At 36.9% G+C, this 19,742-nt stretch overlaps 1 protein-coding gene across 1 annotated transcript in view; it reads right to left on the reverse strand.

The window, feature by feature from the left end:
- Positions 1-14,114, reverse strand: part of chrnb2 (cholinergic receptor, nicotinic, beta 2) — a 33,111-nt gene extending 18,997 nt beyond the window's left edge. Inside the window, exon 1 of the mRNA XM_051130547.1 lies at positions 13,788-14,114. Coding sequence (XP_050986504.1) covers positions 13,788-13,833 — 46 coding nt within the window. The 5' untranslated portion in view covers positions 13,834-14,114. The remainder of the gene's footprint in view (positions 1-13,787) is intronic.
- Between the last annotated feature and the right edge of the window lie 5,628 nt (positions 14,115-19,742).

The raw sequence follows: 19,742 nt of genomic DNA on the forward strand, positions 1-19,742 counted from the left end.
GTTTCACCCAGAAGAACTGGGCATACCTTTTCTGCTCATGAATCATAATGTACAATGCAAGGTCTGTATAGAAAAGGCTCATCAGAATGTGCTGCATAAGTACCCAACTGAATATCTTTGGGATGATTTATGATCCCAGCTGCATCTAAATAGGAACAAATCCCTCCATCAATGTTCCACCATCAAGCATTATACAGCAAACAGAGGACTAGCTCATTTATGTCCATGGTTTTGAAATGACTGTTAATGTTCAGCAAATGCTGCAATGACTATTCTCATTTCCTTTTCTCTCTTTCCTCCTATCATCCTCCATTATCTTTTCTTTCAGTCCATCCATCCTTTTCCTCTCTCTCCCTCTTTAAGACAATGTTGTGCGGGGTTGTGTTGAGGCAGAAGGTATTTTAATAAATCAGCATGTTTTCTCTTTCTTCTTTGATCCTCTCTCTCTCTGTGTTTGCTGTGCTATATAAAGCCAGGCAGTGGGATGCTGTCTTTTCCAGCTCTCTATAAGTGCTTATAATGATTCCTTGCGCATTGGCTTGCGTAGAGAAAAATATTGTAGGGGAGACAAGGGGCAATTTTGATATCTTTTACTTTTCCTTAAAGGTTCACCATTAATTACTCACCCTTGTGTCGTTCCAAACCTGTAAGATGAAATACGAGAGCTTTCTGACCTTAAAGTGATTTTTTTTTTTCTTTGCACACAAAATGTATCCTCGTAGCTTGTCTATGGAGGGTCAGAAAGCTCTCGGATGTCATAAATATATCTTTTGTGTTTCAAAGTTGAATGAAGGTCTTACAGGTTTAGAATGACATGAGGGTGAGTAATTAATGACAGAATTTTCATTTGAAACATATATAGTTTCGCATAGCCACCCCTTCAGACTTGGGGCAGAAGGTCTGGGAAATTTGGCTGCCCAAGAGGACGTATGACTGACAGGTAAAGCAACCAATCATGTTTCGTTTTGTGCCATGTCATGTTTAGGGGCGTGAAAATGTCGGCACAACAAACGGTGTGTAAAACTCAAATTTTAAAGCAAACTTTAAAGGGGTCATCGGATGCCCATTTTCCACAAGTTGATATGATTCTTTAGGGTTAAAAATTCTCAATGGTTGTGGAAAACAACACCCTTTTTACCTTGTCAAAATGAGCTCTACAAAAATCATCCCATTCTGAGGGATTGTTCCTTTAAATGCAAATGAGCTCTGCTCGCCTGCCCCTCTCTACTCTCTGTGGAGTGACATGCTGCTCTGAAAGATTGTTTACTTTAGCCGCATTTAGCACGTTTAGCCACTAGGCTTGCCACGATAGACGGTGTTGGCGGTTTTACCGGTTTTAAGACACAACACCGGTGACATCACTTTTCCACCGTGACACCGTCCCCACATTTTTTTTTTTTTTTTTTTTAAGTATTCGTTTTTTTATTAAATATTTATTTGAATTAAATGGAAAATATAATTCTAAATAATTTACTTAAGACAAGAGCATGCACTATAATTAAAAACATAAAAACATTGCGTCATATTTCATTTATCACGTGAGGAGAACAAGAGAAGTCGTATTTACAGAAAGAGAATGGCGTTGTGTTTTTTTTTCGTTATGTTAATAAAAGTTCTGTTTAATATCAGTGATTTTTTTTTTTTTTTTTTTTTTTGTACTTTCGTTGTCGTCCATTCAAACAATTGACGCCGAATTGCCAATTCCCGCAAAACTGAGAGTGAAAGTATAATACGCACGCATTTTAGGCTATTTAAACGCAGAAAAAAAGAGGAAAAGAGGAAACCCCCACCCCCACGGTGATACCGGTATTACCGGTGTTGTCACATGTCGATTAACCGGTGGGGAAATTTCCTCATCGTCACAACCCTATTAGCCACAAAACTTGCTAACTAGCACATTATTAGGAAAGGTGATTGCACGAATGATTTGCGCAAACATAGACGCATTTATGTAGATCGGGAGGCGCATTTCCTTCACAAACAAAAGTAATCCACTGCATCTTCAGCGGCTCAGATGTCGGGAGTAAATGACGACCACTATGTTCATTATTACATCCAGCAACACAACACTTCAATCGCTCAATCTGAGATATTCTTGTCTAACTTACATCCCTCCTTCGGCATCGAAACAGTGGAGGTCGGACTGTTACAGCTGATCTGAGGTAAGACGCTCATGTCAATCAACTATCGAGGGAGCGACACCTGTCAGTGTGACGGCACACCAACAGGCATCTGAGAATGGATCGATTTGAAAAAGGGGATATTATTTTTACAGATTAATTAAAAACCACTGCATAGGTTTTTATCATTATAGGGTAGATTTGTACATACACTGCCAACACACATTAATGTTCAAACAACATGTAAAAGTGAAGTTTGCATCCTGATGACCCCCTTAAAATTTTCACATACTTTCGAAAATCCAGCATGTAGTTGATCCTAATAGGCGCTCGTTGTCACAGTTGTAAACATGGCGGGTTTCTTCTTCCCTGAGGGGGCTTAGCACCACTGCATTTTTGTTTCCAGGCAGAACGTTAAAGAATGCGACACACGCGTTTCCTGGAAATCCTGTATAATCTAACCAATCCGGTGATGACTTCAAAACTCCTAAAGTGTTTCCAGCTAAGTGTGCCTTATGCATCAGACGTATAGCCTGGCTGAGACTAGTTCATATATACACATTCACTTATGCACATGCAAATAGATAGTATTTCAATAAATGACATTAAATAGGAATATATTTGTTACTATCTAGAGATGTCAAAGAGTACATTCCACTGCCAACAACATACAAAAAAGCTTGAATGTTCATACAGTACATTCAGCTGTGAATAGCTGATAAATATCCTTTGCACAAAATATGTCTCTCCATTCAGCCTGTTATATACATATTTGTGCTATATATATTCGCTGTGTTTCTGCAGTACATGCCTTTGGAGAGAAGAAAGAGAGAAGTCGATTTAGGAGGAATAGGACGATGCGTTTCAGACAGATGCTTAGAGCTGATGGTATTGATCTGAGCACTCATAACGGTGAAAGCTTCCAAAGACGGGCCAAACAAATTGCTGGCCATAGAAAGCTATTGTGTTACCGCACATCGCATTGCATCACACATACCGCATCCATTCCACAAGGACGTGAGAGGAGTCGACTTCATAAGCTCATCTGGCTGACATTGTCTTCTTTACAGGATAATCCTGCCTGACAATATGTCCCAAAATTCTACCTCCAGCATATGATTTTGATGTCACTTTTTTATTTAAATTAGAATTTGCTCCTCAAAATCATCTTTTGTAGTAAGAATCATTACATATGTAGACTGTTCTTTTACTCTTTGCAATAAAACTGCATGAGCATTGCTGAAATGCTTGAAATATTGTAATCAGCATTTGTGCTTATCTCTGTGTTCTAAAGGCAAAGCCTTGGAACAGAAGATCAGCCTTTAAGCAGTTCAACAACACTCTCATTCAGCTTTGAACGTACAGTGCCCTCTTTAAATGTGCTGTAAAAGGATCGATAGCACTCTGAACCTGTTTTATTGTTATACTTCCCTTCATACATTGTCTGCTGCTTCTGGGTCTGGCTTTCTTCTGTACCGTCACTATATGCTCCACAGACACAAAATGGATCTGAAAATTGAGTGTTTACAATTAGTCCAGCTTGTGTTGGCAGGTTTATGTCTGGCTGATTTGGAATGGCTTGTCTGAGCTTGTTTGCGCTCATCTAAAATGAACATTGGCTTGGCAACACATGGGCACATCTGGATTAAAAACAGCAGCTCATCAGAAATTAATACACCTGACCATTGAGTCCCAGTTGTCCTAGTGGTTCGTTATATTTCTTATTCAAATCGATTTTACCTTGAATACATTAAGTGAATTTGATGAATATACAGATCTCATATACTTTAATTACTCTACATAGGTGTTTTTATGTTGTTCGTCATAAAATAAATTACAAAGCTTTACTGTTCATAAAAGCCTTTCACCACGCCATCCAAAAAGCTAAAGGTTAAAACCCCTGTTTTTCTCTCCACATTACTTGCTTGCTTTCTCTTTCTGTCCCTCAGGAAATTTCTCTAGAACAGAAGGGTGAGTTCATCTTTCTCTACAAATAATCTGGGCATGTGTTTTTGCCTGATGACAGAATATAATGAACAAAAGGTCAACACAGAATAAATAAGGTAATGAGTTACGAATATTCATAAGGTCTTTGCTGAATCATATTTCTGTGCTGTTTACCTCACTTGCCACATACGGCAATTCATGTTTTCTTTTTTAAAGGATTAGTTCACTTCCAGAATAAAAAAATTTCTGATAATTTACTCACCCCCATTCATTTCTTGTTTTCTTACGTTCAAAAGAAGTTAAGATTTTTATAAAAAACATTTCAGGACTTTTCTCCATATGATGGACTTCAATGGGAACCAACAGGTTTAAAGGGGTCATCAGATGCTAAGTTCACTTTTACATGTTGTTTGAACATTAATGTGTGTTGATAGTGTATGTACACATCCACCCTATAATGATAAAAATCCATGCAGTTGTTTTTAATTAATTTGTAAAAACAATATTCCCTTTTTCAAATCGAGCCATTCTAAGATGCCTGTCGGTGTGGCGTCACAACGACAGAGGCTGCTCCCACGATAGTTGATTGACATGAGCTGTCACAGTCCGACCTCCATGTTTTGATGCCGAAGCAGGGATGTAGGTTAGACAAGAATTGAGCGATTGAATTGTTGTGTTGCTGGATGTAATAATGAACGTAGTGGTCGTCATTTACTCCCTACATCTGAGCTGCTGAAGATGTAGTGGATTACATTTGTTTGTGAAGGGAATGCGCCTCCTGATCTACATATATCCGTCTATATTCGCGCGAATCATTCATGATCAAGCTTCACTTACAGAAGAAGTGAGTATAAGGGTTTTTTTATGAATCTTTGCGATTGCCTTTCCTAATAACGTGCTATTTAGCAAGTTTAACAGCTAAACACGGCTAAATGTGCCTAAAGTAAACAGGCTCGTCACTCCACAGAGAGAAGAGAGGGGCGGGGCTAGTAGAGCTCATTTGCATTTAAAGCAACCTCAACCAGAATGGGATGATTTTTGCAGAGCTAATTTTGTCAGGGTAAAAAGGGTGTTATTTTACACTACCATTGAGATTTTTTAACCAAAGTATATTATAGACTTTTCATTAAGACCCTAAAGAATCATATCAACTTGTGGAAAATGGGCATCCGATGACCCCTTTAAGGTCCAAATTGCAGTTTCAGTGCAGCTTCAGGAATAAGGGTCTTATGTAGCGAAACGTGTTTTACAAAGCCAAACATGCAAAGAAAGTTAAACAAAACACCCTTTACAAAAAAAAGTTTTTGAGGAGAAATTGAGATGGAATTTTTCACCCTACCCTAACCTTTTTAAACGAGTACACAGTAGCACACAGATGAAGAACTAACTGTGTGTGAAGAATTAATCCAATGTGATTACGTAATGTTTGAAGTTCACACAAAGCTAGTCAAAAAGAAGCATTTGTGGTTAAAAAGTATATATTTTTTTATATAATGACAATATTTATATAATGATAATATTTTTATTATATAATGTTTCGCTAAATAAGACCCTTATTCCTCGGCTGGGATCGTGTAGATTCCTTTGAAGCTGCCTTGAAACTGCAATTTGGACCTTCAACCCATTTGCTCCCATTGAAGTCCACTATATGGAGAAAAATCCTGGAATGTTTTCCTCAAAAACCTCTTTCATTCCGACTGAAGAAAGAAAGACATGAACATCTTGGATGACATGAGGGTGAGTAAATTATCAGGAAAATTTTAATTCTGGAAGTGAACTAATCCTTTAATCATGAAAAAATGTGTTAAACAAAAATACAATATTGCTTTAACGTCAACCAAAAGCTGAAGAAGCTCAGTGTAATGTATAGTACTGTATAATGTACAAGTATGAGACCTCTGGTCTATAAGCTTTTATGACAGATATTCCAACTGCTGTAGAAGATTAGCATGCGAGACATGCTGGTTGGATATCTGTGTGAAATTGGAAAACCTTAGTATCATTTGTTGGCTGCTGAAATGGTCTGTGGATCAGAGATATGAGAGCAGACCAGAATGAGAGATCACTGCCGTATCTAGATTGGCTAAAGTGTTGAGCCAGCATGACTGACATACAGATCACATGACAAGAGCGCAATGTAAGCATGTTATATGGACATATAAGCCACAATCTACATGAAACAGCAAAAACGAAAGAGAGAAAAAAGCAAAATAGGGTTTGTGTGTTCAGTGTACACTACTGTTTGAAGGTTTGAGGTTGGAAAGTTGTCTTTTGCTTACCAAGGCTGCATTTATTTGAGCAAAAATACAGTAAAAACAATCATATTGTGAAATATCATTGCAATTTTAAATCTCTGTTTTCTATTTTAATTTATGTAATTTATTTCTGTGATGCAAACCTCAATTTTCAGAATTCATTACTCCAGTCTTCAGTGTCACATGATTCTTCAGAAATCATTCTAATATGCTAATTTGGTGTTCCAGGAACATTTATTATTATCAGTGTTGAAAACAGTTGTGCTAACCATGATGTTTTTTTTTTCAGGATTATTTTATGAATAGAAAGCTCAAGAGAAATACCAAGTTCTGTCATGAAACTCTAAATGCCGCAGGCTGATGGGTTGTTAACGCAAACCAATGAAATTCACAACAATAAACTACTTTGCAAAAGCTGATTGGTTCAGTTAGAGTTGTCAAAAGGAACCAGATTTGGTACTTTTGGTACTGAAATTTTAAAAACATCCATTACCCGCTCACATGTGACCACTGTTGATCCAATTTTTAAACATCGCTTATTGGCCATTGTTCACACACTCAACAGACATGACTGTGATTGGCTACAATGATAAGCGCTTCACGCTCCTCACCGAGCGCTCTCACATAAGCACAACGGGCCATTTACAGCCAATTACAGTCATGTCTGTTGAGCGCGTGAACTCTATGGCCAGTCAGCGATTAAAAATCTGCTCAACAGCACTCAAATGTGAGTGGGAAAATTTCAGTACCGAAAGTACCGAACCTGGTACCTTTTGATAACTCAAGGTTCAGTTGCATACACAGCCAATGATCTTGCTGCTTTACATTTAAATGCCTGGTTACAATTCACTAAAGCAAGTCGGAGCACACTTTCAGAGTTCCTCTGAAACCTCCACCTCCCCAGCTCCACCTGTACAGATCCACCTGTACAGCAGTATTTCTTAAGCGTATTAGCGTATGTTTTGGAAGTAACAAGTTCCTGTACTTGCTTTGCAGCAGCAATTCAGCAGCATAGCATATCTATTCTGCCAAGAATAAAACATTAACATTGTCTCATCTATTACCATGCTAAAATCTTCTGAGAGTTGTCATGATAGAACTGTATCTATTTGAAATTGAAATCTTTTGTCACATTAATGTCTTCATTGTCACATTTTAATCCCTTTAATATGACCTTGCTGAATACAAGGATAAATTTTACTCTGCATAAAATTTCTCAGGCAGTTCTCAAGTTACCAGCTCACAGAATATATCAGTGAAAGACTTTAATTTGATCTGTTTCTCAACCACAGCTATTGTATGGCTTCAAACAGATATAGAATACAGCGCACAAGTGTATGGATCATCTTCACAAAGCTTTGTGCTCGTTTTGTAGCTTAAAAAGCTACATATTCATAGTACGGTAATTGGATAAAAAATAATCTCCCTATTGTGTTCCATGTATGAAAGTAAGCCATACAGGTTTGGAACGACATGAGGGTGAGTAAATGATGACTTAAACTTAAATAATTTGAACTAGATGGAGAAATTTTAAGTGCGTAAACATTCTCAAAGACATGGTTTGCGATGGGTACGTGTACTAAAGGAAGATGCCAGAATGTCCTTGAAAGTCCTTTGAGAGGCAGTGTGTTTAACTGAAAGTAAGGGAGAGACACAGACTCTGTGAGGAGGAGTGTGTGTGTGCTGAGGTGTGAATAATAAACGCTAAAAATAGACCAGGAGGTGAACCTCCCATCCGCACCTACACTCACTGCTCTTTATTGACCCCTCAAAATGCACATCTCTTTATGCGTCTGTGCAAAGACAGTGATACACGCATGGGCAAGTTTGCATACTTGTAATTTGATTAGTATGCAAGCCCGCAGCTTTGAGATCTGTCTTGTTCATGAAGAAACACTCCAAACGCTGTCCACTGATTCTCGCCTGACTATTTCACGTCAAAGTCTGCATCCGGTTTCACCATCCGTATCCAGCATCATCGTCTCTTCTCTCAACAAGTCAGTGTGCTCTGCTCTGTTTGAAAACATTCATCCATCTCATCTTTGGCTTATGTAGTGGTATGTTGTAAAGACTGATTCCTGGGTGTGAGTTTGTAGCAGAGCTATAATGCAGGAGGTGGAGAGGGCTCGACCCTCTGTGTCTCCACCATCGATCAGCTGGGAGATAAAGGTGGGCCATAAGTCACTCCACAACAGGCTTTGTCTGTTTTTACAGCTCCCTCAAGGCCGAAGCTGTATTTAGTCCAAATCACTGCCAAATCTGCTCCTCCTTGATAAAGAGAGGCCAAATAGAAAGACGTTCTGCAAAGTAGAGCCAGGGCTGACTTGCTGACATTAATTACAGTTAATGCGTGGGCAGAATGGACGAGGTGAGAGGAACTGAATATTGATTCACCATATATTTTGGCTGGGTGGGTGCCTAGGAATACTGTGCCTTCCTATCCTACTATATGCCTGTACAGCATTTTTTGCTGCAAAACATGCTTTGCCAGGTAACAAAATGTGCTTCAAGCTGTAAAATTACAGGTATATCTACAGGTATCTACCTGAGGGGCTTAACATCAAGGAAGCAACGGAGGTAGTGCCTCCTCAAAATATTTGATGAGAAAAAAATTGAAATACAAAAATAAAACAACGCGATTATTATAAAATATAATGTTAAAAAAAGAGTATAAAAGAAACTTTGTCCAACAGCAACACCAGCAAGTAAAGTTACAGCAGGAGTTTGCATCTTTAATTGAGAATGAATGGAGGAAAGTCACGTGAGAGGAGGTAATGCCTCCATTGCGATATGATTGGATATGGCTGGTTATGTTCGGCTGTGATTGTTTCATGTGATAAATCCCGCCTCTATAAATCCATGCACGTTCCGTACACGAATCAGTCTGAATTAACAATTTAATTGTTAATTTCGGTGTTAATTGGAAGACTAATTTAATAAAGTGAGTAAATAACTCACACACTTCGATTTAACCACTTTGTTACGTCAAAATAAGACTTAAACTTACTATTAAAAAGAACAAAAGTTCACAAATAAAATATATTGTTTAAATTGTTACTGCCTTGAGTTATTATTTTGGAATAAATGTAAAATGCTTGAAAACACTAACCCGATGAGATTCATTTGGCTTTAATAAGTAGAATATCGAAAACATTTTTAATGTAAAAATATAGAATTGATTATGTTTTTTTCTGATAGGTAATGTTTAACCAAGAAAATGTGACTGGGACATGATTTTACATCTGATTAAGAAAAACTCTGCCTCCTCATTTCAGAACATCTATCATCTATCTGTCTGTCTCTCTATCTGTCTATCTATCTATCTATCTATCTATCTATCTATCTATCTGTCTATGCTAAATAAGTTAGATAAAATGTGGTCAAAGTAGTGCTGTTAAGGAATCATTCACACAAAAATGAAAATTCTGTCATTTACTCACCCTCATGTCATAAGACTTTCATTCTTTTTTCATTTATTGACACAAATAAATATATTTTTAATAAAACCTCTGATATTTTTGTCCATCAGTTTAAAATTCACTGCACCAAACGTTGATGCTTCAAAACAATTTTGAAAAGAAATCTGTTTGAATTGAGCAGTTTTATCCAAGTTTTCTGAAGAGACATGATTGCCTTATTTGCTGAATAGATTTAGTTTAGGTTTTTAATCACCTATAAATATTAAGTCTCAGGTCTCTTCTGAAAACACTCTTCAAGTATGAAGCAGCTCAGTTCATAAGGTTTACTTTTGGTTTTGTTACAAATATCTTCTTTTGTGTTTTAAAGATAAATGAAGTCTTATGGGTTTGAATGACATTAGAGTAAATAAATGTGACCCTGGACCACAAAACCAGTCATAAGTAGCATAGGTATATTTGTAGCAGTAGCCAACAATACATTGTATGGGTCAAAATGATCGATTTTTCTTTTATGCCAAAGATCACTAGGATATTAATTAAAGATCATGTTCCATGAGGATATTTAGTACATTTTGTACTGTAAATATATCAAACCTTAATTTTTTATCAGCAATATGCATTGCTAAGAAATTCATTTGGACAACTTTAAAGGTGATTTTCTCAGTATTTAGATTTTTTTGCACCCTCAGATTCCAGATTTTCAGTTGTATCTCGGCCAGATATTTTCCTATCATAACAAACCATACATCAATGGAAATCTTATTTATTCAGATGATGTGTAAATCTCAGTTTCAAAAATTGACCCTTATGACTGGTTTTGTGGTCCAGAGTCACAAATGTTAACATAATTTATATTTTTGGGTGAACTTTCCCTTTAAACTTTAAACTGCCATTTTCACTTTTCTTGTAGCTAAGCAGGAGAACAGAATGAGATTACCATATGAGATTATTTCTCAAAAAAAGATCTCAAAAGTATATAATGTTGTGTTTTAGCTGAACAAATGCTAAACATGTAATGCAGGTCAATGCTTCTGACTCGACGCCACTTAATGAGAGCACAGGCCACAGCCCACTGGTATACTCCTTATTGTGTGTATTACGTAACCCTAATCATTCACAAACAGGATGCATGTCTGTTCATCACCATAACAACCTTTTCAGTCCTCTTTAGTTAATGGTTATTTAATATGACTGAGTGGGTTGCTGCATTAACTGCCTAATGATACACTAGTGAGTCTAATATACTATGCTAATGTACTACTACTACAGTATATCCATCGTATACTGCTAAGATAATCTTAACATGCTTATACCAAGAAGAAAAAGGGCTGTGATGGATGTGGGATGGTGAAGCGAGGACCCTCCTCTTTTTTGACCCTAACAATCCCTTTCACCACACATCTGACGGTCACTCGTTCTTTTACTCATTTGCTTGTAGTCAGAGTTAATTAACTGAATTAGCCTTTTGGGGTCTGACACTTAGAATAGGAGGACCTAAGCCAATTTCCAACAGCCTGCAATGTGTGCGTGTGCATGAACATTTATTTATTTTTTCTTTCATGCATAAGCTTGTTCAGTTATAATTCTTGTACAGTCAGTATGTTTCTAACAGGGAAACTGCTACAATTACATCATCAAAATATTTTGACAAAAGAGCTGTGATAAGATCTAACTGATTTGGTTTTGAATGAAACACATTGTTTAAAATGACTGATTAATTCAGACTATGTGACCCTGGACTACAAAACCAGTCATAAGGGTCATTTTTTTTTTTTAAATTGAGATTTATAAATCATCTGAAAGCTGAATAAATAAGCTTTCCATTGATGTATGGGATAGGACAATATTTGGCCGAGACATAACTATTTGAAAATCTGGAATCTGAGGGTGAAGTCAAAGTATTGAGAAAATCACCTTTAAAGTTGTCCAAATGAAGTTCTTAGCAATGCATTTTACTAATCAAAGATTATGTTTTGATATATTTACAGTAGGAAATTTACAAAATATCTTCATGGAACATGATCTTTACCTAATATCCTAATGATTTTTGGCATAAAAGAAAAATCAATAATTTTGACCCATACAATGTATTTTTGTACCCGTGCTACTTAAGAGGTTTTGTGGTCCAGGGTTACATATTAGATTACACCAACAATGGATTGTTAAAGATTATCAGGTAACTTTTTAGAAATTTGACTACTTGTTATCATTATTATAATTATTGTTTACGTTTATCCCTCTAAATTCATTTTAACTGGAGTGTGTGATGTTACATTTACTTCACCATTAAATGAATAATTCACCCAAAAATGAAGATTTACTAAAGATTTACTTATCCTAAGGTCATCCATTTACTGGAGGTAATATTATGGATTGTATAATTATAGATGGCATACTCATATTTTGGCAATGGTTTCAATTTATAACACCTCAATGATGGATTTGTTTATTACAAACACGCATATTTTCACTTCACAAGACGTTAATTGATGGACTGGATTATTGTGATGTTTTTATGAGCTTTTTGGACTCTCATTCTGGCGGCACCCACTCACTGCTGAGGATCCACTGGTGAGCAATTGATGCAGTGCTAAACTTCTCTAAATCTGTTCTGATGAAGAAACATTCATATCTTGAATGACCCGAGAATGAATACATTTTCAGCTAATTATTAATTTCGGAGTCCTTTACCTTTTATCCTCTTTTGAGCATTCGACTGTCCTGTTTATACAGCCACTTTCTTGTTTTTTTTTTTTAAATTTATGGCACATAATACCAACACGGCTAACAAAAGTTATCAAGTACTTCCAAAAAAAAATTTTTTTTTGATTCCATAAGATCCAGTTAAAGAAGGAATGAAAGAAAGAATAGGATCTACTTGTTAATTCTATTGTGATTATCTTTAGGAATATTTGCAATAAATCAATGATGTCATTTTTTACAATTTAAAAATAATTAATTAATTAATTAAGTAATTTTATTTGATTAAGTGCATACAGAGCAACAGCAGTAGAGATTTATATTAAAGACATAAAGATATGTGTAAAAAATGTGACCCTGGCCACAAAACCAGTCATATGTAGATTTTCAAATTGTGTCTTGGTCAAATGGTCAAATTTGTCCTATCATAACAAACCATGCATCAATGGAAAGCTTATTTATTCAGCTTATTTCAATTTCAAATTGACCCTTATGACTGTGGTCCAGGATCAGAAATGGAGTGCTTAAATCATTATGATATTCATATTATATGCATATTTTTTGATTTCCAACAAATTGTCATTTACTTAGATCACTTTACAATACAGCCCTAAATTCATGGTGGCAGATGTGTAACATCTGGGTTGGAATCATTATAATCTTGTTTTGAAGTAAAAAGGCATTTAACTTTCTTTTTCCGTACTGATTTAATAATGCATGCATCCGGGGGTTAAAGACCCATGCCTTATGTTTCCACACGCACTCTTCAAGCCATTTCTGCAAGCTCGCTTTATAAACATAACAATTTAACACAAGCTTTGCAACTATCCATCCGTTCCTGCGAGGCAATGTTGAGTGATAAACACAAATTAAACGTTATCTTCGTCAAGAGGCGACCCCAGAGAGACTCTAAAAATCACGTCTCAGCAGTTGTGGCGGTTGCGGCTCATTGCAATAATGATGTGTATTATCATTCAGGCTTACAGTGCCATAACCGCTGCTCAGCACTTCTGCGCACAATGAGAAACAGCCAACATGCCGCCGCCGTGATTCTATATTAATGCGCTACAGCAGACGCTGTGCGCAACTTAGAGGACGGCAGGAAAATATGAGCATATTATATCTGTTAACACTCAGGTCACACATGAAATATTACCACAGAGTGATTGCATAGATTCACTGTCGACCGCCCAGCATCTCTCCATCTCCAAAGAGCTACGGTTTGCTTCCATACATCGCTTTTTCTATGCCAGTATCATGTACATAACTGTGCTTACGCACCAACCTGCATTACGTGCTACTGGTTTCGCGGATAAAAGCCTCAGAGTAGCGAGCGGATAACTTACTTTTCACAATGGCGAGGATGCAGAAGAGCGTCCACAGAGCCATCATCTCAGCGAGGACGGGGAAGCATCTGCCGAGCGTGAACTGCTCTCTCCCGTGCGCGCGTGTAGTCGTGCGTATCGGAGCGTGACTTTGTCGAGGTGGACACGCGCGCGATGGGTAAAGATATTTTCTTTCTTCTCGACGTTATTCGGTACCTGGCATCGTTACGTCAGCGGTTGTAGGTCGCTGAACGCGTGGTTCTCCCCAGCGATGGAGCGGGAACGGTTTTCTGAGCAGCCAGGTAGATGAAGGACTAATCGCGGTGAGCGAGAGGAGATGCGACGAGATGACAGAAACAGCGGAGGGGAGGGGAGGTGAGGGGCGGGGGAGGCAGGCATACCTCAGATTCCCCTTCACTACATCCGGTTACATAGAATGTGTTTTTTCACAGGACACTTACCGTTTCCTTTACAAGGTCATTTGGTCCACCTGAAGACTCGCAGTGCGCCTCAGAAGGGCCTTTACTTTTCAGTGACAGCACATTCTGTGAAAATATTCGAAAACAGTTTCTCTGTCTAGGACCTATGACTGCACAAGTATTTCAAATATTTGAGATTGCAGTTGCAATTTCCACAATAAACTGATTCAGTTATAGATCTATTACATTAAAATGCTCATCATGAAGTGGTGGAGAATTGCAAACACAGACATTTCTATTGTGCATATGAATGCAGAGGCAAGTTGATTATCTGAAAGGTGTAAATTATGTTTATTTATCATTTATAATGAATAATTATAGGGTTCGTAACTATATAGGCTTTTATGATTGTAAAACTTATTTACTTGGTGAACATTATAGAACACCAAAAACAGGCATTTCTTTATGATGGTAATGGTTCTTCAGATTATTGAAAGGTTCAAATGATTTTTTTTCATGCTAGGAAAAAATGATGAAGGTTCCATTAAAGGTACTTCTTAAAATGTCACCCTGGACTTACACATCATATGTGACCCAGGACCACAAAACCAGTCTTAAGTCGCTGGGGTATATTTGTAGCAATAGCCAAAAATACATTGTATGGGTCAAAATGATTGATTTTTGTTTTAATGCCAAAAATCATTAAGACATTAAGTAAAGATCATGTTCCATGAAGATATTTGGTAAAATTCCTACTTTAAATATATCAAAACTTAATTTTCGATTAGTAATATGCATTGCTAAGAACTTCTTTTGACAACTTTAAAGGTGATTTTCTCAATATTTTGATTTTTTTGCACCCTCAGATTCCAGATTTTCAAATTGTTGTATCTCGGCCAAATATTGGTCTATTATAGCAATGGAAAGCTTATTTATTCAGCTTTCGGATTATTTATAAATCTCAATTTGGACAAATTGACCCTTATGACTGGTTTTGTGGTCCAGGGTCACATATAAAAAAAATACGCTTTCCAATTATGTATAGTTTGTTGAGATAGGACTATATTTGGCTGAGATACAACTATTTAAAAATCTCAAAATATAAAAATATTGAGAAAATGACAGGTAAAGTTGTCCAAATTAAGTTCTTAGCAATGCATATTACTAATCAAAAATGAAGTTTTGATATATTTACTGTAGGAAATATATATAATTGCATAAAGTCATTAACTGAAATTAAAGGGATAGTTTACCCAAAAATGAAATTAACCCCATGATTTACTCACCCTCTAGCCATCCTAGGTGTATATGACCTTCTTGTTTCAGGCAGTTACAATTTTTCTGATGTGTAAAAAGTTTGTCCAAGCTTTATAATGGCTGTGAATGGCTGTTGAAATTTGGAAGTCTTATAAAGTGCATCCATCCATCATAAAGTGGATGCACTTCATTGAACTTCAAAATCTCAACAGCCATTCACTTCCATTATAAAGCTTGAAGAAGCCAGCACACTTTTTTTTATATAACTCTGATTGTATTCTTCTGAAAGAAGGAAATCATATATATCTAGAATGGCTTGAGGGTGAGTAAATCATGGGGTAATTACCATATGATCTTTTTCTCATAATTACGCAGAACTACTCTTTACCTTCTCATACACATACACATGCTCTCAACTGTCCAGCTGCTGTAAAGCAGCATCACCCTACTCCAACAGCAGGAAGTAAAGCTCGCTCTATATGGAGACTTACGCTTCATTTGTTTTGCCCCAGGGGAACTGGTGGCTGGGTGTGAGTTTTTCAAGAAGATGGGTATCGTCTCTCCACCAGTCAGCATTGGTAACATCACCGTATGACTGAGTCCTGTCCCCACATCACAACCGCTCTTGTCTGCGTGTCAGTCACTTCTGGCCTTTCAACCAGTGGTTCTGCAGTTGCTGTGTGTCAAAACTCAGTGCTCAGCGTTCCAGAAATAACCATCGCTTCCGGGGAGATGATGGGGTCTCCCAAGCTCTCCCCGTCTCCTAGTTCGCTCTCTCTGCGTCTCATGCACTCACAATGTTTATATCTCTATCTTCCATTACATGTACGCTCACACCCTCTGGCCAAAATGTCTATTTCTGCATTTTCTCTTGGGGGATCCCTATAGATGACCTCGGCTTTACATCCCTGAAGACACAAGTGGGCGGAGGAGGAAGATGGAGGGAAGGATGTGGAAACATTACAAGAAAGGGGAAGAGAAGAGAGAATGGATTAATAGAGAGAAAGAGAGGAAAGAAAGAGCAGGGAGGTGGAATTAATGTGCAGGAAAGCAAAAGCTTGGTCACTGGTGACTCACTGGTTGACTGTTACGTAGGTATTCATGTCCTATTCACACCATAGTGTACAGCTATGCTCTTTACGAGCAGTGAGTCACACAGAGCTGAGGATATCTCAAGCTTCCTGGCATATGTCTTCCATATTCTGACTTACTACAAAGTGTGGGGAAAAAATGGAGAGAGCAAATGTGCAAAAGATCTTTAAAAAGCAACAGTAATAATAATAATATATATTTGTCATCATTATCTGGCCAACAAGCAACATGTTCGAACCTTACCATGTAATGTATTTGCATATTTATATAATGTATTATTTCTAAGTGATAGTTCACCCAGAAATGAAAATAACCCCATGATTTACTCACCCTCAAACCGAAGGTGTATATGACTTTCTTCTTTCAGACGAATACAATCACAGTTATTTTAATAGATTCCCTGGGTCTTCCAAGCTTTATAATGGCAGCGAATGGCTGTTGAGATTTTGGAGTCCAATAAAGTGCATTCATCTATTGTGAAAAGTCCTCCACACAGCTCCTGGGTGTTAATAAATGCCTTCTGAAGCAAATCGATGGGTTTGTGTAAGAAAAATATCTGTATTTTAAAGTGGAGAGAGCAAAACAAAATACCGGTCATGAATTAGAAGTACAAAATGAGGTTTTGTAAAGAAAAATGTTGGCTTTCCGAGAGGAGACTGCTTTGCTGTAATCAAAACTTTGGTTTCACGAGATTGGCAAATTCTCACCAGAGCTTATGCTATGCCTACATCCTACGTCATCCACTGGAGCGCCACTTGAATGTACGTATGACAGTTAGCAAAAGCTAGAGATTACGGTTTATAAAGTTTTAAATATTAAAGATTCACTTCAGAAGGACTTCATTAACCCTCCGGAGCCATGTAGAGTGTACTTTATGATGAATGGATTTACTTTATTGGACTTTCAAATCTCAACAGCCATTCACTCCCATTATAAAACTTGGAAGCAGCAGGACATTTTTTAATATAACTCCGATTGTATTTGTCTGAAAGAAGAAAGGCATATACACCTAAGATGTCTTGAGGGTGAGTAAATCATGGGGTAATTTTCATTTTTAGGTAAATTATCTTTTTAAAGGGGCTATATGTAGAATTTAAAAGCTTTTGTTTTTAGAGACACCAGTGGCCGTTAAGTAAACTGCAGCCAGCAACTCAGTGCCACGAAATAGTTACAGTTCTTTTCATTCTTTGCTTAGGTGTAAAAAGAAGTTGAAAATACCTTTGCAGCAAAATACTGTTAATAACCATCCAGACACAGTCTTCGCTGCTGAGAGCGATGTTTAGGTGAATATGTAAATATGTGCTGTGCGCTTTCCTCTCAATAACAAAATGACAGCGGTGAGAAAGCAGCAGATAAGAAAGCATCTGTGGATATGTTTGCACCAGCTCTGCAATTCAGTGGCATCATGTCAAAGGATGAATAGATTAAAATTATGCTGGTGTGATTGTTTGATTATAAAATAGCCTGTATAGACTGTATAGATTTAGCTGTGTCATACTACAGTTGGACTTAACCTATTTTCATTGCATTACACATTGACATTGCAGTACAATAGATGCATAATTATATATATAATATATATTGAGATAATACATTTAATAGAATTCACATATATAAAATAATAAAACAATTGTATAGTTAGATAGATATAAATAGAGCTATATTTTGGGACAGATGATCAAAAACAGATTTTCCTTTCTATTGAATCACATACATTCTTTTTTCAGCCTGCTTAATGTTCTCTTTTTTTCACCATCACCATATTCATCACCTCTAAAAACAGCCTTTCCTGCTGATATTTTTGTTGTTCTCTTTAACTTCCGCTCTCTCCTCTATGTCTTCCTCTATGGTTTCCCTCACAGCCTTCTACTCCTTCCCTTCGTTGTTCTCTGTCTTTCCTTCTGATGTCATATTCTATGTGCACCTTTGTGTGCTCACTCACTCTCTCTCTCTCCGTTTTGTATACTTTTGGCCTGCCTCTCTCTATCTCTGCAGAGCTGAGCTGACAGGGAAACTTCAGTGCTCAGTCTCTTGTTGAATTATTTACAGACTGGGACCCCCCCGAGTGCTTATGCTACCCCTCCCTCTCCCTTTACCCCTCCCTCTCTCCTTTGCTCCTTTCCTCTCTGTCTCCTGCCATTTGGTGCTGGCAGCTTTCTCTAACTTACGTGATTTTGACACACTGACTGACTTCAGCTGTCGTTAAGAACACTATTTCTCCAAGGATTTGACCGAACAGGTTGGCTATTATAGAAAATACAAGAACCATTTTGGTGGGCGACAATGAATATATTCACACGTACACACAGTCAATATTACGCTCAATCTGATCAGATGAGTATAAATACAGTTATAGTTGCTCATATGGCAGATGTTTTTCTCAGAGCTGATGTACTGTACATACAGTGCATTCAAGGTTTATATTTTAGTATGTGTCATCCCTGGGAAATGGCATTGTCAAGCTATGCTTTGTCAGTTGAGCTCTTAAAATGTATCCAATTTCTTATTTACTCATGCATTAGTCCTATTATTTGATTTATTTACTTAATACTATTATTTATTACTTATGTGGTTTTTCCCTTGAATTTTGAGATGCCCTGGCAATGTTTAATAAGTGCTGGGAATCACTTAAACCTCTGATGATGTAAACCTCTGATGATTCTTAGTGCATGATATCATAAGATCCTTTTACTAATGATTTATGTAACACTATGAAAGTTTTTACTGTCACAGTTGATTAATTTATGTGTCTCCCCTTAATAAAAGTATTAATTTCTTTTAAAAAAAGTACTGATGCCAAACTTTTGTATGGTAATTTGTAAATGTTGTGTATAAATGTTATATGTGACAGGTTTTGTACCTTTTTTTCTAAGAGTGTATGCTTATAGCTTAAGCACAACAGATCTGTTGTGGTTTTAAAACAGTTCAAAAGTTTACATACACCTTGCAGAATCTGCAAAATGTTAATTATTTTACCATAATAAGAGGGATGATATAAAAAAATGCATGTTATTTTTTTATCCAGTACTGACCTGAATAAGATATTTCACATAAAAGACGTTTACACGTAGCCCACAAGAGAAAATAATTGTTTTTTTTTAAAAATTACCCTGTTAAAAAGTTTACATATACTTGATTCTTAATACTGTGTTGTTACCTGAATGATCCACAGTGTTTTTTTTTTGTTTGTTTGTTTAGTGATAGTTGT

This window comes from Labeo rohita, chromosome 16, assembly GCF_022985175.1.
Source record: "Labeo rohita strain BAU-BD-2019 chromosome 16, IGBB_LRoh.1.0, whole genome shotgun sequence".
Taxonomy (NCBI): domain Eukaryota; kingdom Metazoa; phylum Chordata; class Actinopteri; order Cypriniformes; family Cyprinidae; genus Labeo; species Labeo rohita.